Source organism: Mauremys reevesii, linkage group 27 (genome assembly GCF_016161935.1).
Source record: "Mauremys reevesii isolate NIE-2019 linkage group 27, ASM1616193v1, whole genome shotgun sequence".
Classification (NCBI taxonomy): Eukaryota; Metazoa; Chordata; order Testudines; family Geoemydidae; genus Mauremys; species Mauremys reevesii.
The window spans coordinates 993,653-1,019,685 of NC_052649.1; the positions used below are offsets into that span (position 1 = coordinate 993,653).

Below are 26,033 nucleotides of genomic sequence, written 5' to 3' on the forward strand. Positions count from 1 at the left end.
GAATTTTTAGCTGAAGGTGTGTTGAGGCTGAAACAAGGATTCTCTATTTACTTAAGAGCACAGCATGGGCTGCAACGTCAACATTCTGCATGATGCTTGTAGCATTTTACTTAGTGAATGTTTTGGATTTTGGACATTTGTTGAATGTTAGACAGTTCTTGGGAGGGTTCTGCTGATGGCTCAATTCTGCCTAAGTGCGAGGTATCTTGGTGCAGTGCTATAAAGTGTAAGCCATTTCAAATGAGGGTAGTTTTTGTGAAAGATACTCCTAACATATGTGGCTTACGTAGACTATTCATTGGTTCTGATGAGAATTCTCGCATCTTCGCAAAATAGAATCTCCTTCATCCGTAGAGGTACTCCGGCATCACAAATGAAGGTATGATTTCAGCATGGGTAGATGCATCCGTGATGGCTTTAATCTAGCTGATGTTGGTAACTGTGGTAGTGAGAACAGGGCAGTGTGGGCTAGCTTAGCCAGTATAAACCCCACAGAAACTCTTGGTATATCTTTTGGTTGCTGCCTGTGTCAGGGTTGATGTTGCTGTGTCATACTTCTGTTGCAACCTGTGGTAACTAGATTAAAGATAGTACTGCTATGCCTACCCATGCTGCAATCACATTTTCATTTACGGTGTAGACCAACGATCTCAAAATCCCAGCCCGTGGGCCATCTGTTGCCCGAGAACCTCCCCACTGCGGCCCATGGAAACTTTTTTAAAAGTTATTTCATCCGGCCCTCATGGTTGCTGGCCCGAGGGGGCGGGGGCGGGGAAGCGGGCAGGAGACATTCACATGCCCCTCCCCCCCGGAGGAGAGACCCATGCAGCCCCACTGCTGGCTCTGTCTGCTGCAGGGGTGCCCCCTGACCTGCAGCTCCCATTGGCTGGGGGAGAGGGACAGAGGTACCATCACTAGTTGCCGGGCAGAGGCAGCCATGGAGGCAGCATCACTAGTCGCTGGGCAGAGGCAGCCGGAGTGGCATGAGGCCACGGGAGCGAGGTGACATTATTGGCCCGCTGGAAGGATTTGAGGACTGGCACTGGCCCTAAGGTAAATTGAGTTTGAGACCCCTGGTGTAGACATACCCTAAATGAAAATATTTGGATGGCAGGTATACTAACTCCACACCCTTCCATCCCCATATATTTGTCTTTTCCATTTCCTGGTTTGTGGTTCTTCTTAGTGTTGTTAAAATTTTGAATCTTCAGTTAGTGGAGTATTCCTGCTCTGCGATTAGCAGAGCTGGCTGAAAAATGAATGAAACCCTATTTTCTTTTTTTAAAAGTGCACTTTTTAAAGAACATACCGGTACATTCTATGATTTTTTTTAATGGTTATAATTTTTTTCACTTACTAAAAATCTATATCCTGATGAAGAAAAAAATCAATGTTTTCAATAAAAGTATTAAAAAATACTTGATTTTTTATGAAAAACAAACAATTTAAAAAATCTGAACTTTTTTACAGAAAAAAATTTTATTTGGAAAAAGCCATTTTCCAACCGAAACCAAAACCTTTTCATAACAAAAATTTCGACCAGCTCTAACTCATCATTAGTTTGCAGCAACAATATTGGGTTGGATACCATTTCATTAGCAAATGGTTGTGTTGTAAATAATGAATTTGCCAGAGCTGTATGTAACATACATTAAATTATGAAATGGGATAAATAGATATTTCATCTTGAAAGAAAGAAAAAATATAGTTGTCAAGACTGTTTCCTCTAATTGTCCTAGAATTGGCCCTGATGAAAGTCAAAGTCAAAGTTCATTGTAATAAAGTCAAGCATGTGCATAAGGGTTATAGGACTGGGGCCACAGTCTCTTTTGGGAAAAAAAAAGATTTTTTCTAAATACTAGTGTATTTATTTTCATATTCTAAGAGTTTCTTGGGAAATATCAGTGGATTCAATGCCAGTATAGATTGATGTTTGACAGAAGACCTAGAAAGAACTTTACTCCAGGAAACGTTTTTTTAAAAGTCAAATATCTGAGCCTACCTTCTAAATTAATTTATCCAATATCCTAAGTGAATTAATTGCAAACAATGAATTGATAGCATAGTTGATGAAGCAAAGGACCCTGGCATATAATCTAGTTTGGTGGGATTCTTTTCATGCTTTTTTGTTTTCCTATCTACGTGAAACCCATGGGCTTCAAGAGAAAGCTACTAAGTTAGATGGTTCTTGACTGAGTTTCTTCCCCTGGACAAACCCCACCCCCACCCCACCCCCCACCAAACCAAACTTCATAGAACATTGTAATTTTGGCTCCTGAATATTGAGGCTGATTTTTTACAGTTCACCACCTTATCCCTCCTGTTAACAGAAGTGTCTAAAGCTGTATCCAGGGCTGGCTCTACCATTCTTGCTGCCTGAAGCACACAAAAACAAAACAAAAAAAAGCTGCCCGAACTGCCGAAGCAAAAACAAAAACAAAAAAAGCCACCCCGAGAATGGATGGAATGCCGCCCCTTAGCATGTGCTGCACCAGGCACGTGCTTCCTCCGCTGGTGTCTGGAGTCGGCCCTGGCTGTATCATCTTGTTGTTAAAATGAAGTTGTATTTATGTACCACTTATTGCATTAATCTGAGAGTCTTTTAATACTATATGATGGAAGAGGTCAATCTCTTGGCCTCATTGACAGTGCCAGCAATGTCTACGGGAAGTTCTATCAATAACCTTCCCTTAGTATCTGAACCAACACAGCTTCCCAGTTATTTTCTTATTGGCATTTGTAGGGTGATTTGGGACTCATAATATGCTAGTGTATAAAAGTGAATGGTGGGCAAGCACCATCGATAGAGCTCACCACACCTGAAATTCAACATCCCTTGGCAATGCCTACAGAGCAACTGATCTCTCTGCACTTCTCTTTGGCCCCAGCTTAGAGGGCCTGAAGAATGGTCTGCAGAGATGTCGTCAGAAACCAGTCTCTTATAAATGATCCGACCATGTGTGTACCTGGCTTTGACTTGCCATGCCACTCAATGGCCTTTGCATAGACCACTCGTGCCTCCCCATACTGGGATGGCACCAGCTAAAGGGGAGGACACGTGACCTCCCCATGTGTCTCTTCCCTGCCCCCAGGCTGGGGCCCCTGCACTCTCCCCGCTCTACGGTACCTGCAGGGGGGTAAGGACTCTGTCCTCCTGCTGCAGCGGCTTTGCCCCGACATATTGGGCTGTTCTCCCTGGTAGCCAGGCCCGGGCAGGGAGCAGGACAGAGCCACTCCCGGTCGCTACTCTGTGCAGCGTAGACCAGCTGCCTGGGAGAGCCTGGCTGGAGCGGGGCAGCAGCCTGTTCCCTGCCCAGACTCAGCTTCTGGGGACAGGGGCCAAATGTGCCTGGGGGGAGGGAGGTTTTCGGCCTGCTCGGCCACTGTCCCCGGAAGCCAAGTCTGGGTGGGAGGTGGGTCTCTGCCGCTGCCAGGCGCTCTGTCAGGCAGCTGCTGCACTGCACCGGGCAGCGTCCCAGCATAGTCGGAAGAGGTTCTGGCCTCGCCCCTTCAACTCCGGCTCTGGCCCTACCCCTTCCACTCCCCACCCAGGTCAGCTGCTTGCGGGGGCCTTTTTGAATTGATTTTGATTGGGCCAGGGTCTATATGTAGCCGGCCTTCATACCTGAGGCCAATGAGAGGATCCCACATGCAGCTGTGGCCAAAGACAGACAGTGTCACACATCACTTAACGACTGCCCTTTGACCAGATTTGATGGTGGTCTGAGGTTTCTGCACTTCACTGATGAGGCTGCTGCAAATTGGCTTGGCAAGGTCCGCATCTGATAACAAGAGGGCCTGCAAAACTGGTTTCTCCGACTCATTTCCCCTTACTCCCCAGTCTCCTCTGCTTCCCCATGTTACCGGTAGTACCTTGACTCCTGCTCCCAATCCAAGGTTTGCCAGACTTTGTAAAGTCTGCATGAGCTTTTGTGGACCTTGATAAGTCACTAGGATCCCTGTGTTGACTCTGTATCTGCTAACCTGCTACGGTTGACAGCAAGTCTTGTGGACTTTAAAGATCTGTAGTGAGAAAAAGCTGATAGGAATAGAAATCAAGGTACGGAATTGAAGGGGTTCTCAAATTTCATTGCACCACAACCCCCTCTGATAACAGTTACTACATGATCCTGGGTGGGGTGGAGCCCAAGCCCCACTGCCCCAGGTGGGTGGAGAGGGGGCCAGAACCTAAGCCCCACTGCCCCTGGTGGGGGTGGAGCTTAGGCTTCAGCTTCTGCTAGGAGTCCCAGCAAGTCTAATGCTGGCCCTGGCGACCCCATTTGGCGACCCACTTTGAAGTCCTGACCTGCAGTTTGAGAACCACTGGAATAGGGGAATGTGACTGAGAATCATGCTGAGGTGCTGCACAGGGCTTTCTGCTTGTTGGATCCTAGTATATCTTAAATAAAAGTAGTATGTGATCACGTAATTAAAGACACTATCATAATATATATCCACAAAAAGGCTGATGTAAGTTTTCACAGGCATCCTTATTTCTGGCATTTTCAAATTTCTGAGTGCTTGCAACCATCCAGCATACTGAAGCCTTTGCAGAATGTAGCGTCCGCTGCTGAGTAAAGTAGAGTATCTTGCCACATTAATAATCAGCCAGTATTCCATGATCCGCACTGACCTGTGAGTTTCTGGATAAAAAAGTGTGGTTTTGAAGTGTCCTAAGACCTGCCTACCTGAGAGACCGCCTCTCTACCTGTGTCATACTACCACAGTTGAAATCAGCAAAGGCACTTAATCTGAAGCCGTACCATTACAAACACACAAGGGCTGCAGGCACGACATCTTCCATGTGGTCCCTGTGGCTGTGAAATTCACTTTAAAACAGCCTGAATCTGGTGACCTTCAGGACACGCTGCTAAGCTCATCTTTTTTCCCCAGACACTTTAAATAGGATGAATTGCTGGAAGGGGCGGGAGAGGGGGATCTGAGCTTTCAAGTTGCTTGGCTTGCTGGTGATGAGTTATAGTGGATTGTGCTGCTGCACTTAGTACGTGGGGTTCGTTCTGTATTTTAAAGAAATGGGAAAGTTGGGGAGTGTGTAAGGAGAATTACCCATTTTTGTATAAATCCAAAGGGTAAAATCTTCAAAAGCACCTACACTTCTAAGGAGCCTAACTCATTGTCAGGGCTGACCTAGGCTCCTAAGTGAGTGGGACTTTGACTCCTAAGTGTCTGTCTCTTTTGAAAATGGGACTTGGTTTCCTAAATTGCTTAGGTGCTTTTGAAATGTTTGCCCTAAATAAATAAACACTTTGCCCCCCTTCCCCATACTTCGTCTGCTCCCTTCTCCTCCCCTCCTCCTGGCCTGCCTCCCCCAGAGTCTATCCTATGTGACCTTGCTGCCCAATTGCTATTCAATCCATCTGCCTCATAGGTACCCCCAATCAATAAATGGCTTCTCTAAACCCAGCAGTTCATCCTCTGTTGCAACATCCATCCCATCCAATTGACCTTTTCCTCACACAGGCAACCCAGACCCTCCCCAGCTAATTGACTTTCAGGTTTTCCAGATGCCTGAGCCAATTAACCTTCTCTTACTCCCCGGACAACTGATCCATTTCTTGTCCTCTGCCTTCACTCCTACCCCAGCAGGCCTCCTACTTATTAGCAGACTTTTTGCCAAGTTTCCAGGAGTTCCTTTCCTTCTCCTCCCAGATTAATGGCCAGACGGGGAGGAGACTGGGTCACCTTTTCTCCACCACTATGAGGGCTAGAATCTTACTTATTTTTTTTAATGAAAGCTGAGGTTCCCACATAATTACTTGACTTGAGGATCAGGGGCTTTAAGAAATGCCCCAAATATCATGAGACTCTCAGTAAAATCTAGAGGGTTGGCAACACATAGGCTCTCTGAAGCTTTCAGAACCAGCCAGAGTATTGCACTCTCCTCTTTCTCAACAACCCAGGGTTGTGGCTCTTGTTTGTCAGGTGGCTAGCAGGGACACTGCTGTGCTGCCTAGCAAGGTAGGGAGAGCAACCAGCTGCAGAGGCTTGGGGTGGCAGGTTTGTTTTTAATTCAAGAGGTTTCTTGGGTGCTATTGCGCTCTCAGTTGCAGCTGTGCAACCCCAGAGACTTCATTGAGTTTGCGGAAGAGTAGCTGCAAGGTAGAATTTGACACTTGTGAATACAGAAGTCTGAGTAGCTAGTACTGCTTGGCTGTGCTTTCCCAGGGCTCTCACTCAGGCCCTCACTTTTAAAATTTCCATGCTAGAAAATTGGATGTTGGTACCATGCTGGTTTCTGAAATTACTTTATTTTTTCTGCTGCTGAATTCCATCTGTGGATTCAGCAAAGTTAAGACTTCAATGCTCTGATTTACTCCGTCCAAGATTCTTCTGACCTGGCCATTAAAACACCAGATAGTGTAAACATGAGTGGTATTTTAATCTACAGAGGGACAACCTGTTTCACATCTGTGTAAAAGCTGTTATTTATTTCTCTTACATAAAGCAGTGTGAGTCATACAGAGCACAGCTACCCGTCACTTCTGGAGATTCAGGACAAAAGCCAGAAACGATTAGTGTGTCTTTCCTGTTCATCAATCGTGTAAGAGTTGGATTAAGTTTCCTTTGTAACTTCTTGCATACTGTTGGTCTCATCTAATTTAATTAAAACATTGTGGTAATAATGGAATGTTCAATATCAAAGAATCCCAAAGGTTGTCAAGTTCTTACAGTGAAAAAACAGGGATACTAGTTTTCTTTTTTGTTCTTTTAACAAAAATGTATACAGGTTAGCACAATTTCCTTCTCTCTCTAACCCCAGTCCTCCCCTTTGAGGGACGGATTGCAAGTTGGTGAGGACTCTTAATGATTCTTACTGATGTCAGTGAGAGATAGGGCCCTCACCATCTCAGGCTTCATATGTTTAGTCTCTCACCGACATCTATAACAAAGCCTTTGGGCTGGCAGCAAACACATGAATACTAGTTTCTCAGTTCTGACCCCATATCCACTAGCTGAAAGACTCCAAGTCTGAGTCATTTTAATTTTTTAAATTAAAAGGTAAAAACTTAAAAATGGATAAAGGGAAAGGTGTTTTATGCCATTTTTAGTTAAACTATGCACATCATTAGTACAAGATATTTTGAAGACAAATAATTTAGTAACATTTTAAAAAGAATAGATTTTTGTGTGAATAAGAATAGAAACTACAGCACTGTAAGCTAGGACAACACTAGCAGGATACCAGCCCCCTTACGTCAGAGCTAATGACTAGCTGAAATAAGAAAAGTCATCCCGGAGCTCAATAAGCATTGCAAAGTACGAGACATTATGTAAACATGAAAAGAACAGGAGTACTTGTGGCACCTTAGAGACTAACAAATTTATTTCAGCATAAGCTTTCATGGGCTACAGCCCACTTCACCGGATGCATAGACTGGAACATACAGCAAGAAGATATTTATACATACAGAGAACATGAAAAGGTGGAAGTAGCCATACCAACTGTAAGAGGCCAATCGATTGAGATGAGCTATCATCAGCAGAAAAAAAAAACTTTTGAAGTGATAATCGCGATGACCCATAGGTGTGAGAATACTTAACATGGGGATTCAATTAACATAGATTCAGTTAGTGTAATGACCCAATCATTCCCAGTCTCTGTTCAAACCTAAGTTAATTGTATCTAATTTGCATATTAATTCAATTTCAGCGGTCTCTCTTTGGAGTCTGTTTTTTAAGTTTTTTTTGTTGTAAAATTGCCACCTTCAAGTCTGTCACTGAGTGGTTAGAGAGGTTGAAGTGTTCTCCCATTGGTTTCTGAATGTTATGATTCCTGATGTCAGATTTGTGTCCATTTATTCTTTTACGTAGAGACTGTCTGGTTTGGCCAATGTATATGGCAGAGGGGCATTGCTGGCACATGATGGCATATATCACGTTGGTAGATGTGCAGGTGAACGAGCCCCTGATGGCGTGTCTGATGTGATTAGGTCCTGTGATGGTGTCACTTGAATAGACATGTGGACAGAGTTGGCATCGGGCTTTGTTGCAAGGATAGGTTCCTGGGTTAGTGTTTATGTTGTATGGTGTGCAGTTGCTGGTGAGTATTTGCTTCAGGTTGGGGGACTGTCTGTAAGCGAGGACTGGTCTGTCTCCCAAGATCTGTGAGAGTGAGGGATCATCTTTCAGGATAGGTTGTAGATCTTTGATGATGTGCTGGAGAGGTTTTAGTTGGGGGCTGAAGGTAGCAGCTAGTGGCGTTCTGTTATTTTCTGTGTTGGGCCTGTCCTGTAGTAGGTGACATCTGGGTACTCTTCTGGCTCTGTCAGTCTGTTTTTTCACTTCACCAGGTGGGTATTATAGTTTTAAGAATGCTTGATAGAGATCTTGTAGGTGTTTGTTTCTGTCTGAGGGATTGGAGCAAATGCGGTTGTATCTTAGAGCTTGACTGTAGACAATGAATCGTGTGGTGTGTCCTGGATGGAAGCTGGAGGCATGTAGGTAAGTATAGCGATCAGTAGGTTTCCGATATAGGATGGTGTTTATGTGACCCTGGGTCCAGATGATGAAGATGTCATCAATGTAGCACAAGTAGAGTAGGGGCGTTAGGGGACGAGAGCTGAGGAAGTGTTGTTCTAAATCAGCCATAAAAATGTTGGCAAACTGTGGGACACTCCTTTATTTGAAGCATTTACAGTTGGCTCTTTTCAGAGATGGAGTAGTAGACTAGATGAATCTTTTGTCTCTTTGGGCATGGGAATGCCTAAGCTCTTATGCTGTTACTCAAACCCCAGCCTTTTTACTTTTGCTTCAGTTCGTGACTTCCTAAGGGGGAAAAAATATGTTCTTCTACTTCTATATAGATGCAGAAACTTTCTATCTAAGAAACTTATATGGGGAATTGAGGCACAGAGAAGCTAACTGATTTGCCCAACGCCACACAAGAAGATTTCAGGCTAGGTCTCTGGGTCCAGGGGTTGAACCCTAACCACTCATTAAACCCGCTGCTTATCATAAATATCATGTTTCAGGGTAAAATCTCCTTCCATAGTAGAAAAGTAGCTTCAAATTCACTATGTGGATACTACAGTATACATAGAATCATAGGACTGGAAGACACCTTGAGAGGTCATCTAGTCCAGTCCCCTGCACTCATGGCAGGACTAAGTATTATCTAGACCATCCCTGACAGGTGTTTGTCTAACCTGCTCTTAAAATTCCCAATGATGGAGATTCCACAACCTCCCTAGGCAATTTATTCCAGTACTTAACCACCCTGACAGTTAGAGGAAGTTTTTCCTAATGTCCAACCTAAACCTCCCTTGCTACAGTTTAAGCCCATTGCTTCTTGTCCTATCCTCAGAAGTTAAGAACAACAATTTTTCTCCCTCTTCCTTGTAACAACCTTTTACATACTTGAAAACTGTTATCATGTCCCCTCTCAGTCTTCTCTTTTCCAGACTAAACAAACCCATTTTTTCCATCTTCCCTCGTAGGTCATGTTTTCTAGACCTTTAATCATTTTTGTTGCTCTTCTCTGGACTCTCAAATTTGTCCACATCCTTCCTGAAATGTTGCACCCAGAACTGGACAGAGTACTCCAGTTGAGGCCTAATCACTGCAGAGTAGAGCGGAAGAATGACTTCTCATGTCTTGCTTACAACACTCACGCTAATACATCCAAGAAGGATGTTTGCTTTTTTTTGCAACAGTGTTAAACTGTTGACTCATAGGTAGCTTGTGATCCACTATGACCCCAGATCCCTTTCTGCAGTATTCCTTCCTAGGCAGTCATTTCACATTTTGTATGTGTGAAACTGATTGTTCCTTCCTAAGTGGAGGACTTTGCATTTGTCCTTAGTGAATTTCATCCTGATTTCTTCAGACCATTTCTCCAGTTTGTCCAGATCATTTTGAATTTTAATCCTATCCTCCAAAACACTGGCAACCCCTCCCATCTTGGTAGTGGCCGCAAACTCTATAAGTGTCCTCTCTATGCCATTATCTAAATCATGGATGAAAATATTGAACAGATACAGACCCAGAACTGATCCCTGCAGGCCGCACTCATTATGTCTTTCCACCATGACTGTGAACCACTGATAACTACTCTCTGGGAATGGTTGTGCACTCATCTTTTAGCAGCTCCATCTAGGTTGCATTTCCCTAGTTTGTTTATGAGAAGGTCATGCGAGACAGTATCAAAAGCTTTACTAAAGTCAAAATATAAAAACAAGGAAGGGGGCACCTGGATTTGAAACAGAGACCTCTTGATCTGTAGTCAAATGCTCTACCTGGGAGCTATACCCCCACCTGCTGAGCTATACCTCCACCATACATGAACACTACAGTATAAGTCCCAGTGGTGGTGTTGGAGACATTCTTCAGAAGTTCAAATTCTTTTAAAGCTAGATATGTAATTTTAATCACAGTACTGTACTAAAGGATTAGCTAATCTTGCTTTTAAAAAAAGAAATGGCAGATGGCATTTTTCGTCACTTTATGAACAGCCACCATTCTAAAGCTGGAGAATATATATATATATGTGTGTGTGTGTGTGTGTGTTTATTTTTATGCTTGTACCATATATAATTTTCCCATTGTTTTGAGATAAATGCTCTTTATGCCTGAAAGATAATGTTTTGGTTATATTTTTATATATTAAATAATAGCTGCTTTCCTCAGAATCGGCAATTGAGCACAAAATTTTTTAGCTATTTTTGAATTATTGAATCATAACTCTATCACAACCCAGTTTTGCCTTTTTTCTTTGAGTGAGGGAAATAATAAATTCAGTTATTTTTATCATCACAGTAGAAAGGTTTTGTGAAATCAATACATTTGTTATAGCTGCACCTCAGTTAAGAATGTGGACAAGTATAACAAAGGTAATTTATCTTTTCTTGTTATGTGATGTGATAGAGCAGCAGTTCTCAGCCGGGGGCCCATGGCAGCAAACAAAAAGAAATATTTTTTCACACAAGGCACAGTCAACCTGTGGAACTCCTTGCCAGGGGATGTTGTGAAGGCCCAGATTATCACAGGGTTCAAAAAAGAACTAGATAAGTTTCTGGAGGATAGGTCCATCAATGGCTATTAGCCAGGATGGACAGGGATGGTGTCCCTAGCGTCTGTTTGCCAGAAGCTGGGAATGGGCGACGGGATGGATCACTTGATGATTACCTGCTCTGTTCAATCCCTCTGGGGCACCTGACACTGGCCACTGTCAGAAGACAGGATACTGGGCAAGGTGGACCTTTGGTCTAACCCCATATGGCTGTTCTTATGAGCCCATGGGCAGGGATGGGGGGCACAAGGGGGTGGTCCCCTCAAACTGCAGTGCCAGAACGGTGCAGTCCCAGGGGCAGCTCCACACCACCACTCCCCACCCACCCCGAGGCTCCACCCCCCTGGCCAGATTGGAGGCAGGAAGCTGGAGCCACACAGCGTAGGGTGGCTGCTGCTCTGGCTGGTGCAGTGCCATGGAGCAGGCAGTCACGGCGCTCCCCTGTCTCCTCCTCCTCCTGCTCCTGGTGCCCAGGACTGTGGCTGCTCCTCAGCTCTCAGCCCCTTTTGACTGCTCATGTAGCCAGTGGGTGGATGGACCCAGCTCTGGGGCAGAGGAGCAGGAGGCGCAAACCCTGGCACACCACACACAACCCTAACTCCTCTGCACCCCCCCTCTGCACACCGCCCCTACCTACACCTCTCGCTGCACCCTGAGCTACTACCCTAGCTGCAGACTGTCCCTGGCTACCCCCTCCCTGCACCCTGAACTACACCCTGCCTGCACACAGTCCCTAACTCCTCCTCTCTGCACCCTGAACTACACCCTGCCTGCACACCGCCCCTACCTACACCTCTCGCTGCACCCTGAGCTACTACCCTAGCTGCAGACTGTCCCTGGCTACCCCCTCCCTGCACCCTGAACTACACCCTGCCTGCACACTGCCCCGAGTTCCTCCTGTCTGCACCCTGAACTACACCCTGCCTGCACACCGCCCCGAGCTCCTCCTGTCTGCACCCTGAACTACACCCTGCCTGCACACCGCCCCGAGTTCCTCCTGTCTGCACCCTGAACTACACCCTGCCTGCACACCGCCCGAGTTCCTCCTGTCTGCACCCTGAACTACACCCTGCCTGCACACCGCCCGAGCTCCTCCTGTCTGCACCCTGAACTACACCCTGCCTGCACACCGCCCCGAGCTCCTCCTGTCTGCACCCTGAACTACACCCTGCCTGCACACCGCCCCGAGCTCCTCCTGTCTGCACCCTGAACTACCCCCTGCCTGCACACCGCCCCGAGCTCCTCCTGTCTGCACCCTGAACTACACCCTGCCTGCACACCGCCCCGAGCTCCTCCTGTCTGCACCCTGAACTACACCCTGCCTGCACACCGCCCCGAGTTCCTCCTGTCTGCACCCTGAACTACACCCTGCCTGCACACCGCCCGAGTTCCTCCTGTCTGCACCCTGAACTACCCCTGCCTGCACACCGCCCGAGCTCCTCCTGTCTGCACCCTGAACTACACCCTGCCTGCACACCGCCCGAGCTCCTCCTGTCTGCACCCTGAACTACACCCTGCCTGCACACCGCCCCGAGTTCCTCCTGTCTGCACCCTGAACTACCCCCTGCCTGCACACCGCCCCGAGCTCCTCCTGTCTGCACCCTGAACTACACCCTGCCTGCACACCGCCCGAGTTCCTCCTGCCTCCACCCTGAACTACACCCTGCCTGCACACCGCCCCGAGCTCCTCCTGTCTGCACCCTGAACTACACCCTGCCTGCACACTGCCCCGAGTTCCTCCTGTCTGCACCCTGAACTACACCCTGCCTGCACACCGCCCCGAGTTCCTCCTGTCTGCACCCTGAACTACACCCTGCCTGCACACCGCCCCGAGTTCCTCCTGTCTGCACCCTGAACTACACCCTGCCTGCACACCGCCCCGAGCTCCTCCTGTCTGCACCCTGAACTACACCCTGCCTGCACACCGCCCCGAGCTCCTCCTGTCTGCACCCTGAGCGGTTTTCAAACGTTGTGAGCTGAGCCTCCCCCTCTGAGTTACAATTTTTGGTTGTGCCCCAGACCCCCACCCCAACCCAGACAGGTGGTGTGGCCTGCTGAGGTGAGTTGGGAGTGGATGTGGCGCTCCCTCCCTGGGCCCTAGTGTGCAGAGCTGGCCGAAGCCCTTCCAGGCCCGGCCCCTCTTTCCCCAAAAAAACAACAACAACAAAACAGAAGTCAAACTATGCCCCAGGCACATCTCTCCCTCACTTCCTCTGGCCTGCAGGCGGAGCCCTGGTGCTCCACAGGGCTAAAGCCCCAAAGTCATTACCCCCCCCCCCCCTCCCAATCCCAGCAGCTGAAGCCAGGAGCCCTTAACTGTCCCACACACACACACTGGTCCCTGGAATTTTTATAGCATGTTGAGGGAGCCTCAGAAAGAAAAAGGGTAAGAATTCCTGGGGTAGACCTCAGCAACCAAACTCCATTATTACTATGGACCGTGATAATGACTGCAAGAGAATGTGTCACTTCAATATGCATTGTTAAGTTGATCAACCTTTCAGGTTAATGCTGCATATAAATAAGATCCTTGGGGCAGGGACTGTAATTGCATTTGTAACTTGTACAGCACCAAGCACATTATTGGCACATAATAATAAATCACATTTTCAGGGAGTTCTATCTCGTATTGATTCCATGACTACTTTAACTCAGGAATTATAACTAAGGGCCTCCTAGTCCAAAAACCAGGCCCTATCACTTAAGCTAAGGGAAATCTCAGTTAGCTGTAGCAGAATGACAGGTTGTATACCCCGTTGCCTCCAAGTCACCAGAGAATGACATCAGCCCTGATCCAGCAGAGCACTTAAGCACATGTGTAATTTGAGTCCTGCTCGGTCAATGGGACTACACACTTGCTGAATGTTATGCACATGTTGAAGTTTTTGCTGGATCAGGGCCATTGTCACAAACACCAGAGCAGATCTAACATTCCATTCAGAGCAGTGGTGGTCAAACAGTGATCGCCATTAAAAAACGGCTCTTTACCATTAACTGAAGTTAACTCTACCATGATCTCTGCAGTATTTGGATGTAGGAAATCTTGCAGATATCTTGGAAAAGGTCAATACTGTATCGTTATAAAAATAATGGCATGTATGATGCACACTAACCAATATATTTACAAACTCCACCCTGAATATTTACTCTGAGATTGATGTTCTACATACAACCCCCTGCCTGACAATGTGTACATCACTTGTAAATAATTTACGTGGCATGTAACTTAACATTGTGTTCTGCTGCTGCACTGTAATTTACTTTTCAGAGAAATTTCATAAGGGTTTTTGCAACAGATACAGTATGCATTTGGAGTGTGTACCCTATTTATACAAAAGACTCTAACAGATCAGATATGTCAGGGTGGGACCCTTCATACAGTACCGTGGAAATTCTGGGCAGAAAGGCTCCGGTGATAGGCTGTCAAAATGGAAGTAATCCTCAGGGCTCTACCTCAGTTATTTCATGGGTCTCTCTCACTTCTGGGACAGCCCAGGATTTGAGGGGCTGTAAAAGTGGCTTACAGTCACCATAGCTCTGCCTCTCCCTAGGCTGTGTTTTGTGTTGTCGTGAATCTAAGAATTTCATCCATAGCGCTCCAGGGAAAAGATGGACTTCCTGTCTTCTGCGAGTCGTCTCACCATCCTGAGTTCCTGCCACAGAATCAGGGATATACCTCTAGAATACAATCGCACATAAACAACGGAATGGTGATGGACCAATAGCTCACCACTGGAGTACAGTACAAGCAGCCAGGCTACAACTTTGTTTAAGGGTGTGGGGTGGACACCAGGAGTCTTGGGAAGGTTGGGGGTGGACAGAAGGTTTCAGAAGGTGATGAAGATAAAAGGAGGCAAGGGGACTAAAAAGCTTCTCCTCTCTTTAGCCTTCCTGGAACAGTGTAGGGGAGGTAAAGAAAGGGCTCAGTCCCATCTTCCCGTTCATCCCTCTGTAAATGCCTTTTCACTTCCAGAGCGTGTATACAATTCAACACCCAGTCACTTTCCACCAGTATACTGTTTCAGTGCCCGGGCACAGACATCACTGCAATGTAACATTTTCAGTGCCAGGTCATAGCTAATGGTTCATTTTTGCAATTGGATTTACTGCACTTTTTGGAGGCTGTGGCACCAAGAAACAAACTTTGAAAAAAAACAACCCATACCCAAAATCCCTTGTTAAAATACGCAGAATGCTCTGCTGCTCTAAAACTGATTAGCAATATGTAAAGGGCAGAGTTGGTGTTAGGGGAGAGATTGTGACTGATCAAATGTATTTCTTTGTGTATTGCATTTGGGAAAAAATTACGTTTACCTTTTAGTGTGGTGCCTTTGAAAATACAGTAGTGGCATAATTTACACCCCCTTCTAATCACACAGTGAGATGGAAATCTCTTTCTAACTTGCCTCTTTGTGAAGACATAATGCATAGCATGTTAGACATAAAATGACAATCTTCTAGGCCCCCCCCCCAACTCCCTTCTAATGGATTGAGTTGCAGAGAGATATTTTGGCTTTGTCTCTAGTATTACTGTATTACTGTAATGCTTATGTAGAAATGTGCGAGTTGATACGACACACAACCAGAACTTCAGCCTATGGGCCAAATTCTGATCTCTCACACACACAGTCCCATTGACTTCAGTGGCCTTGCATGCATGTAGCTGAGCTTAGAATTGGATACTATCATTGATATATTGGATGTTACTTACAAAATTTGGTCCATGGTATTCAAGGAATAGATTAAATAGTGATGGAGGATAAAATGGTTATGTCCTTTCACTGAACTCAGTGAGTGGGCATTATACCTTACCATCATCTATGAAAGGGAGGTAACAGGTTCTTTTTGCATTATCCTTGCATCCATGTCTAGGAGTTGGTTTGTCTCTTCCAGGATATCAAGTTAATTAAATGTTTCAAACTTTAAAAAAAAAAACCATGAAGCCCAAAGGCAGAATAATCCAGTATTACACTACCTTGCTTGAGTTTCAAGTTTTTTGTACTTTGAAAGTTATAATAAAATAACACTTGGTGACTGTGGTAAATTTGACACGCTCAGGACTTGGCTGGCATTTATAAATTGTTTGAATTGTGCTTTTTCGTGTTTTGTGACGTCCGCAGAACTTTTCAAGTGAATTAGAGTTGTAATCACTGTGCAGACATCTGTTATCCTCCATATAATGAGACCACATCCAGCCATTTCAAGGTGATCTGACTTAGAATAAGCTCATCCGTTTGTTTATTTGAGAGGTAAATGACAGTTTTGTACCATTTGCAGGCTTCTTAAGGTTAATATAGAACAGAAGAGTGTGTGCAAGTTTAAACCTACAGACTCAAATGATCAAGCTCTGACTGTTTAGAGAGCAGTTTCTACTTTGAGACCGATGAAACCAGCTGTTCTGCCACAAACTCTACAAAGTACCCAGTGTACTCTGGAAGTACTGCTGAAACTAGCTAATCATAATAATGCATTTCAGCCTGATGTATTTCAATCCTGTTTCATTCAGATAGTCCAGAATGCAGCAATCTGCTTGGCTAGAGGAATGGATTGGTATGAAAACATTACACCTGTGCTCAGCAAACGACGTTGGGTTCCCCTCTGCTTTCAAGTGTAATTCAAGGCCCTGGTTTGATCTATATAGAGCTTTATAGTTTGGACCTGGCTACTGAAGAAACTTCTTCTCTCTCCATGCACCACTGCAATGCATGAAATTAATTGAAGTTGTCATGCAGTCTGTCCCTTCGTTTGCACTTTTAGACCCAAAACCAGTCTCCAGTACAGCACATAGTCCGGTGACTTGTCCTCACTGCTAAAAAAGGTTCATTTTATACCTTGGGTAACTAACATGCATGACCTGTCTGAGGTCTACTCTACCTTTCCTAATGAACAAGTCCCTTCATGTTATGAAATAATGAATTTCAGCTGCTTAAAACTGTGGGCCTACTGGTATGAATGCCACTTGAGTGCATTGCTAACAGAACATCAAACAATTCACATACAGTCATGAGTTCTCTGCAAATGGTGACATAGAGGTGACTCATTTGGTTGTGTATGTGAGAGAGGAGCATGGTTTCAGGATTGCATTTTAGCAAAGTCCCATCTCTTGGTTGAGCCTAGAGGGCTTTGTCATGAACTTGGGGGAAAGGGATGGCTGTCTGCATCTTGCCTAAAATGAGGTGTTGAGAATAAGCAGAGAGAGAAGGAATAAAGGGTAGTTTTAAAAGAAATGCAGGGTGACAATTTAAACCAATGAATGTCCAGCGAATAATGTTGAGTAAGGCAGAGAAGATATGTGTGTGACCTGAAAACCTGTATAGTGGAGTTGCTGTGCCCATTAAAACAGTGGGTGAACAATAGTAAAGTTAAACAGTTTCCATCATAAATTATGTTTTTCTTGTTGTTCAGGTGACGCTGAGCAGGAGCTGGGACCCCCTCCATCCGTAGATGAGGCAGCAAACACACTCATGACTCGCCTGGGCTTCCTCCTTGGAGAGAAAGTCACAGAGGTACAGCCGGGGCCACAGTACAGCATGGAAGTGCAGGATGAGAATCAGGTATGAGATCTCCTTCGGCATTACAAATGTACAGCAATGATTGGTTGGTTGTGATGTAGCACATGAGTTTTTGTAACTATCACACGGTGTGTGTGTGGTAGAGATGGAATGATTTCCACAAAAGGAAAAAGGTAATAATACCATATTATTAAACTGTGGGTCATAATTACACAGTAGCAATACATGTTTATGGGATCAGCTGATACCATTTGTGATAGTTTCTGTCATTTTCCTGTTTGAGCTGCAAGCTTCCTAAGGGACAATAGCCTCTCTTACCATATTAGATAATAGTGATCAAAATAATTCGTATTCTATGCACCTTTCCTGTGAGGCCTTTAAAGTACTTTAGAAACATTAAATAAGCCTTGTAAATCCCCTGGTAGGGCAGGTAAGTAGTATTATCCTAATTTTACAGCTGCTTACATGACTTGCTCATATTCACATATTGAAATGGCTCAAAGCTGAAAATATATACAAATACCAAATTATTTTTGTCAAATTCTCATTGAACTTAACTCAACTTTCTGGATGTCTCAAGAACAGAGTGGCAGCCAGGCGCTGGGTGAACACTAAATTCAATGGGAGTTTTGCCTGAGTAAGGACTTTGGATCCCAGTTCTGTAGTAATCACTCCTAGTCTTCTGCTCTGGACAGTAGACTCACTCCCCACATAGGGGAAGTGAATAAGCTAAGGACATTTCTACCAAACTGAGAGGTGATGGGGTGAGAGTGAAAACCGAAAAAAAGAAAGTCTGTTAATTGAAGAAGGATGGTCCACTGGTTAGGACTCTAGCCTGGGACTTAGGAGATCCAAAGTTAATTTCCTGCTCTCTGACACAGACATACTGTGTGACTTTGGACAAGTCACTTAGTCTCCATGTGCCTCAGCTCCTTGTGTGAAAATTGGGGCTATTGTGAAAAATAAATAATTAAAGACTGTGAGGTGCTCAGATATGGTGATAAAAAAGGCCATGCTAGTACCATAGAGAGAAGTGTGTATTGTTGTTTAAAGGCTTATTTTTCTTACTCATTGCCTGAAGTTCCTTTTATTACATCTGCTTTGGTAGGCTGACAAAGCAGTGACTGTCTAGCTTGTCTTTGTGATAAAATAAAAGCTCTCGTGTAGTTTTTGGTTCCTCTTTGGACTGACTTGATACTGGAATAATAAACTTGTCTGCGTCTCTGAAGTGTGATTGGCCATTTTTTATTTTTCTGGTGATTCAGGAAAGCTCCTCTTCTTCAGACTGAAGTTTTCAGCACCCTTCTTTGCTCTTTGATTTTACACTGCCACTGAACAGAATTTTAAAAAATAAATTCTATCATTTTTAGGGGTGCAAATCACTATTGAATTTACCCCCTCTTGAATTTTTTAAGAGGTAAAAGGAGGCTATTGCAGATAGGTGAGTAGTGCCAGTGCCAGAGCAAGAGAGGTAGGCTGGATCAGGTAGGTGAAAAAGCTGGAGCAATGGGAGGAGGTAAGTAGATGGGGTAGAGTTAGTAGCCGGAGTTATGGATGTCCAAAAAATAGTGGCAGCTGTAGATCAGCTAACCTAGAGGGGAAGGAAGCTGTATTCCTTCAGCATCAGGGAGTGAAGAGGTTGGCCTGCAGGGGGACTGGAGAATTGGGTCAGGGAGGAGGGGCTGGCTCTGTGTTGTCATAGATTTCCATGAGTGTTTTTGAGCAGTCCATGGCACAAGTGGGACAAAGGGGGTTAACATGCTTTTCTCTTTGGAGCAGAGAAGATGGATTTTTGTAAAATGTTTATTCTTTAACACATTAATTAAGTTTTTCATGATTTCACGTAGTTTTTTGTGTACGTTTTGTTGGCTCTCTTTGAAATGCACTGTATAATACATTGTGTTAGAAAGTGTATTTTTAACAGGCACTTATTTGAATTGAATACTTCAAAGCAGAATAGAGATTTCTACTATAAATGGTTCCTTTTGTTGGCTTTTTTTTTTTTTAATTAAAAACCCATCTTTTCTGAAAATACGCCTTTAAGAATAAGTAAAAGAAAATATCTTTACAGAGACAGCAGTGACAGTTGCACTCTGAAGTAGATTGATATCTTGGGCTCTGCACGAATTTTTGCATGAAAAAGTTTTAAAGGCTCTTTGAACACCATTCATGTGCTTAGTGAAGATAGAGAAAAGCCAAGTTCTTAATTTGCCACCTTAAATTTGTTGTGGGGTTTGTTTTTTGTGAGCAGTGCCTCCTCTGTCAGTGCTGCATATTTCCCTAAAATCCACATCTAAGCTGCTGATGGCCAGTCTAACTGGAGTCCTAGGGAATTGAATTTCTCTCCCCCCTATTCTGAAGGTGTGATTGCAGCAATCCTCTTCCGGACAGGAGGACTGTCAAACAGCCTTGTCCAAGTTTGATGTCAGTCTTACTGTATGAATCCACTGGCATTTGTGTGACTTGCATTTGTGATTCTCTTACCCCTAACCACATCCCTCTGAAGGCAGGTCTACACTTAAAACACTGCATTGGTGCAGCTGCGCCACTCATGTTTCAGAGAAGACACTCCTACGCCGATGGGAGAGCTTCTCCCATGGGCATAGTTAATCCACCTCCCCCGGAGCCAGTAGCTATGTCACCAGGAGAAGTTCTCTCACTGATCTAGTCAGGGCTGCCCAGCGGATTCAGGGGGCCTGGGGCAAAGCAGGGGAGCTGCGTCGCTTGTACTCACCTGGTGGCGGTCTGGGTCTTCGGCGGCATTTCAGCAGCGGGGGGCCCTTCAGTTGCTCCGCATCTTTGGCAGCACTGAAGGGCCCCCTGCCGCCGAAATGCCACTGAAGACCCGGACTGCCGCCAGGCCAGGGCTCGCGGGGGCCCTGCAGGGCCCAGGGCCTGGGGCAAATTGTCCCACTTGTCCCCCCTCTCCCCCCCCGGGCGGCCCTGGATATAGTGCTGTCTACACCAGGGCTTAGTTGGTATAATTGCGTTGTGCATGGGATGTGGATTTTTCACACCCCCGAGCGACATAGTTATACCAATATAAGTGTGTGGTGTAGACCTGGCCTAAGAGTGGGAATCTTCCTAAGTATTTCCCAAAGTAAAGACCCTTCTGTGCTGCAGCACATGTCACAGCTCTGCTGCCATCCCACTAAACTAGCCCTCCGAGAGTTAATTCTTCAGCATAAATCATGATGCAGGGATGTTGCTGGGGTTTGCAAAGATAAATTTGCAAAGATGCTGACATCCGATTGAAACTTTGGCTACCATTATGCACTTGAATTTTAAAAAAGAAAAGCCCTTTCTAGATTTTAATTCATTAGTTTATGTGGCTTGAGCAGCGAAAGCAATCTCTGTGTAAAAAGCTAGGACTAGATGACTGCTTGCTATTCTGACCATGCGCTGCCCTCTGAAGCGAGAATATAATTATTTGCAATCTCTCCAATGTTGAGGTGAAATGAAGATAAGGAATAGAGCTGTTTTTAACTAAAACTGTCCCAATTTATAATTCCAACACATTGCATTTCCACTCGAGTGCTTTATTTTGATTATAGCAAGGGACACATTTTCTTATTCAAATTGCTAAGAAGTTGCAGCTTTTTATATACTGTTTCTTCCTTGAGCATGTTTTCCTTAATGAGAGATCACAAATGCCAAAAAGTAAAACTTTTTTCTCCTATTCTTCGCAAGCTTTAGGAATATGAGAGCAGTATAGTAAAGTTTACTTTTTCAAATGCTTTAGCTGAAATATAACAATAAATGTAGCAACAATGTTGAAAATACAGAATTGTCTTATAAATGGAAATGTTTATTTAAAATTTATGGATGACACAGTATTATTTAGGCTAGTTAGGGATAGAGAAAACTATTTGGAACTTTGAAAGGCCCTAACAGAACTATACACTTGAGAAACATGGTGTCAGATGCAATTCATGTCCTGTAGGTATTGCACATTGGAAGGAACCATTTATATTACTCATATCTATTGATGGATTCTAAGTAATTATAGCAACTCGGGAAAAAGAGACAAATAAGAGGTTAGAAACCGTACCTCATCCAGTGCTCTAAATGCCCCAATAACAATTAGTGAGTGAAACCAGACAATCGCTATGCTCTTGAATGAACTCATACAGGAAAATGATAAAAGACAAAAACACGATATCACCTGTGGGTGAACACCTTTCACAAAGTGATCACTCTGTATCTGACCTCTCAGTCCTAGTGATCAAAGGAAACCTATAGAGTGCTTTCAAAGATGAACCTGGGAGCTTCAATTCATAACTTTTCTAGACACTAATAATCATGGACTGAATAGAGACACTGGATTTATGGTTTATTTCACCAGAGGTGAAAGTAAGCTGGTACGCGCCGGTACGGAGGGCCGGTAAGAAAAGGAGACTGACTGAGGGAGGGAGAGAGAAGCCTGTTCCCTGCATAAGAATAGTTTAAACTCAGCTGTTCCCTGATGGTTCAGCTCCCAGGGCTAGGTTTCTGGCATCCTTGTTAATTTCACTCACAGTAGCTGGGGGGAGGGGGTCGAGAGGAGGGTGTGTTTGACCATGGCAGGGGCAGTCCTTGTCTGCCCCTGGGATGAGGGGATCTCTCCTACTAATATACACAACAAATACAAGCATTTGGCTGCACAGCTTAAATCCAGAGCTAATAAAAGCAGGTGGAAGGGGAAAACTCACTGTCACATTGGTTTCTCGTCTCCTCCCTCCCCCTCCTCCAGCCAGGCTGCAGACAAGGCTCTGCATTCCTCCTCATTTCCCCCCCTCCTCCCAGCAGGGGTTTTCCTCTAGGCTCTAGCTTGCAGTAGACTGGCTGAGATGCCTGCTGCTGCTGCCTGCAAAAGAACAGTTTAAACTCAGCTGTTCCCTGTGCAGTTCAGTGCCCAGAGTTAGGAGCCGTTTCTGGCATCCTTGTTAATTTCACTCCCAGTTGTTGTTGGGTGCGTGTGACCATGGCAGGGGCAGTTCTTTTCTGCCCCCGGGATGAGGGGATTTCCTAAACACAATCAAAATCAGGAACCATTTCCAAGTTCAAATCTATCCCATTCCCTCCCCCGCAGAGGATCATGGTTGTGATGTCCAAACTGCTTGCAGATCCTCTTTGAAATGTTACTGTTTAAAAAAAAAACAACACAAAAAACATGGAGAACATGGTGGAAAGATGTGTCATGATGATTAGGGTTTATTTTGGGCAAAGCAATTTTGCTAAAGCAACTAAAGATTCACAGGGAAAGCAAATAGCCCCCATAGACAAAACCACAAAGGGATTGGAGGGGAAAACTGAATATTCAGGGAAATTATTGTGCCTCCTTTGAAAGAAATAGTAGTTTTCATTCCAATTCACCCTCTTTATATATTGATTTAAACACCTGAAATGTCCTTAGGACATCGGGTGCAATCTCAGATCTCTGATTGTTTTGTCCTGCCTGCAGAGTGCAGAGGCTGAAATTGACAAAACTTTCTCTAAATATCTTGTATATTTCATGAAGGCTATTCCAGTTGTCCTTCATTCACCCCTGACTCCCCCCCCCCCCCGGCTCCCTCCCTGGCTGGCTGTGGTTTTTGCCTTGGTTACTTACTCCTTGGCAGACCCAGCCCAGCGGCACCTGCAGGCTCTCTGCAGGCAGCAGCCCACAGGGGCCGGTTGCTGGGGTCGCTGCTGGTCGGTGGCAGGCTGCAGCTGCATTGTTTGTGACACATTCATACACTACATACAGTCAGAGGTGAAAGTAAGCCAGTCCGGTCTGGTACGGCGTACCGGCAAGAGCCAGTACGCCGTGCTGGACCGCATCGACTTCCACGGCGGGGATTGAAAGGGCTCTGGGCTGCCCGGCCGCAGCTGGGATTTAAAGGGCTCAGAGCTCCCTGCAGCTGCGAGCAGCCCAGAGCCCTTTAAATCCCGTCCGCGGCTCCGGCGGCTGGGCTGGGGCAGGGATTTAAAGGGTTCAAAGCTCCCCGCGGCTGCGGGCAGCCCAGAGTCCTTTGAATCCCGGCCATGGTTCTGGAGGCCGGGTGGGGCCAGGATTTAAAGTTCGGGGTTCCCCCTGGCGGCCAGAGCCCCGGGCCCTTTAATTTGCCCCTGGGCCCCAGGGAGCTCCCAGCCACCTCTGCAGCTGGGAGCCCCTGGTTGATTTAAAGGCTCTAGGTGTCCCAGCCACAGCTGGTTCCCCAGGGCCTTTAAATCTTGAGAGGCCCCACCTCTTCCGGGTGAGGCCACGCCCCCTCAGGACTCTGGCAGTACCGGTAAGTCCTGTAAGTTACTTTCACCCCTGATTTCAGCAATCTATAACCCAATAACACACCCTCCCATCTCCCTTCCTGTCCCCCTATGACTGGAGGGCTGTTAACCAGCCACTTCACATTGAATGGTCCCTTGAAATATGTGTTAACTACTTATGCTAAACAATCTGTTCCACCTTATATTTAGCTGTGACACTGAATATGTTTTCCAGACCTGAAGAAGAGCTCTGTGTAAGCTTGAAAGCTTGTTTTTTCAACAACAGAAGTTGGTCCAATAAAAGATATTACAAGAAAATATGCTTCTTCACAATGTATAATTTAACATGTGGCACTCATTGTCAGAAGATATTATTAAGGCAAAGAAATCGTAGATCTCAAAGAAGATTTAACATTTATATGAATAATAAGAATATCTACAGTTAAACTTACTAGGATTTTAAAAAAAGGAATAAAAGTCATTGTTCTCTTTGTGAGCATGTTGTTACATAATTGTCCATTAAGGTGATTTTACACCTTCCTTAGAAACATCTTTTTATTGATCACTGTCAGAGATTGGCTGTTAGTTTAAATGGATTACTGGCAATGCCTGTCTTCTTATAACCACATAAAATAAATAGACTTCATTTTTTAAAATGTAATCCAGAAGGAACCAAAACAGGAAACTATGGTATGAAGTGCATGTGCTTATTAAGAGCTAGGTCAACCTTGCTGAGATTTAAATCTGTAGTTTCTAGGAGACTAAATATTTCAAGAGCAGTGCTCTTAGAGGTAGGGAAAATTGACACATTAGTCAAGTACTGTTATTTCTAGAGTGTGAAGTATTTAGTTTGCAACATTTGTAGTGTTATATTCATCCATTACTCGTATTGTTGTGTGCGTGTGCCTTTTCCAGGGAGAGGAGGGGAACCATGTTGGTTTGTTCCTAATGCTTCAAAAGATGATCTGATGGCAGCCACCTAAAAAGATAAAGGAATAAAAAGAGTGCAAAAATTTAGCAAATGTTCATGTGCGACTACTTTGATAAGGAATCAGATCATAAGGGGAATTATAACTAGAGCTGTATGGGATATGGCTTTCCCCTTCTGCAAAACTTTTCAAGATTTCAAAAATGTTCCTGTTTCACACTGGGATGAAACCAAAGTCTTTTGAAGTTTTTCATGAAAATGTACCAAGAAAGGCACCAGAATATCCAATAGCCTGGTGGTTGGGGCAGTCACCTATGATGTGGGGGACCCCAGTTCATATCTCTGCTCTGCCATTCTCCCATGTCCCAGATGAGTGTCCTCCTGGCCAGGCTATTGGCTTTTCTAGGGTAGGGGGTCTCTGTGGTTTTGATCAGAAATGTCATTCTGGACCTAAGAAACTTTTTCTGAAGAAGGTTTAATCAAAACTGGTATGTTGCCACAACAAGTTTCTGTTTTGATTAATCAACATTTTCTAAGAAAAATCCTCCCCATCAGCTCTAAATATAAGCTGGTTGGAAGTGCCTGGATGTCCTCCTTTCCAGTATATAGCAGTCTCTAGGAATTATTATAAAAGCATGTTCATGGTAGTCTGTCTGGATGAACTCCACATACCTGGTTCACATGTGTTACTCCAGTTCTATGATGGTATATGGTTATGGTTAAATAGTGGAGTTACACTAGCATGGAATTAGAGTAATACAGTGGTGAATCAGTCCTCATGTTTTTTAGAGTTATGCAATCCCACCTATTGTGCACGATGCTCCATTTTCCCTCAAATGTCTGGTGATTGCCGTCTGAGTAAGCGAGCATTTTCACAAGCCACAGTGGGATTTCTGTGACAAATTGGATAGCTCCCCACTAGCTACACATGGGATCTGCCTTCTAATTTAGAAGACAATGAATCTTTCACATGTCCTACTTAGAAAAGTCAGTCTCAATCATTTTTCAAGCTTGAAAAGAAATAGTTAGACTTCAAAGGCCTTCTGTAGTTTGCAAGCTCTGTGCTTCAGTGTTCAGTTTTGCCCAGCGATTCCAGGATCAAATGATATTTTTAAAAAGTTAGGGACAGTTTTCTATAACTATTATTATAAAAGTATCCCTTGTAAAGTAAGCAAGTGTTCATTAAAGTTAAGGCCTATTGAGATTTCCTCCACCTCAATAGCATTTTACCGAGAAGCAAGACATTACTGTACAAGGGGACTAAATGTTTCAATCGGAAAGCAGAGACAATTGCAAAGAGAAGTAACCCCGTACTGCAGTGCTTAGTAAACTGTTA

The 26,033-nt window shown here is 44.7% G+C and overlaps 1 protein-coding gene across 23 annotated transcripts in view; it reads left to right on the top strand.

The window, feature by feature from the left end:
- Positions 1–26,033, top strand: part of TANC2 (tetratricopeptide repeat, ankyrin repeat and coiled-coil containing 2) — a 631,662-nt gene that overhangs the window by 440,228 nt on the left and 165,401 nt on the right. For all 23 annotated transcript variants that reach the window (XM_039516554.1, XM_039516557.1, XM_039516556.1 and 20 more), the window contains one exon: positions 17,435–17,583. In XM_039516554.1, coding sequence (XP_039372488.1) covers positions 17,435–17,583 — 149 coding nt within the window. The remainder of the gene's footprint in view (positions 1–17,434; positions 17,584–26,033) is intronic.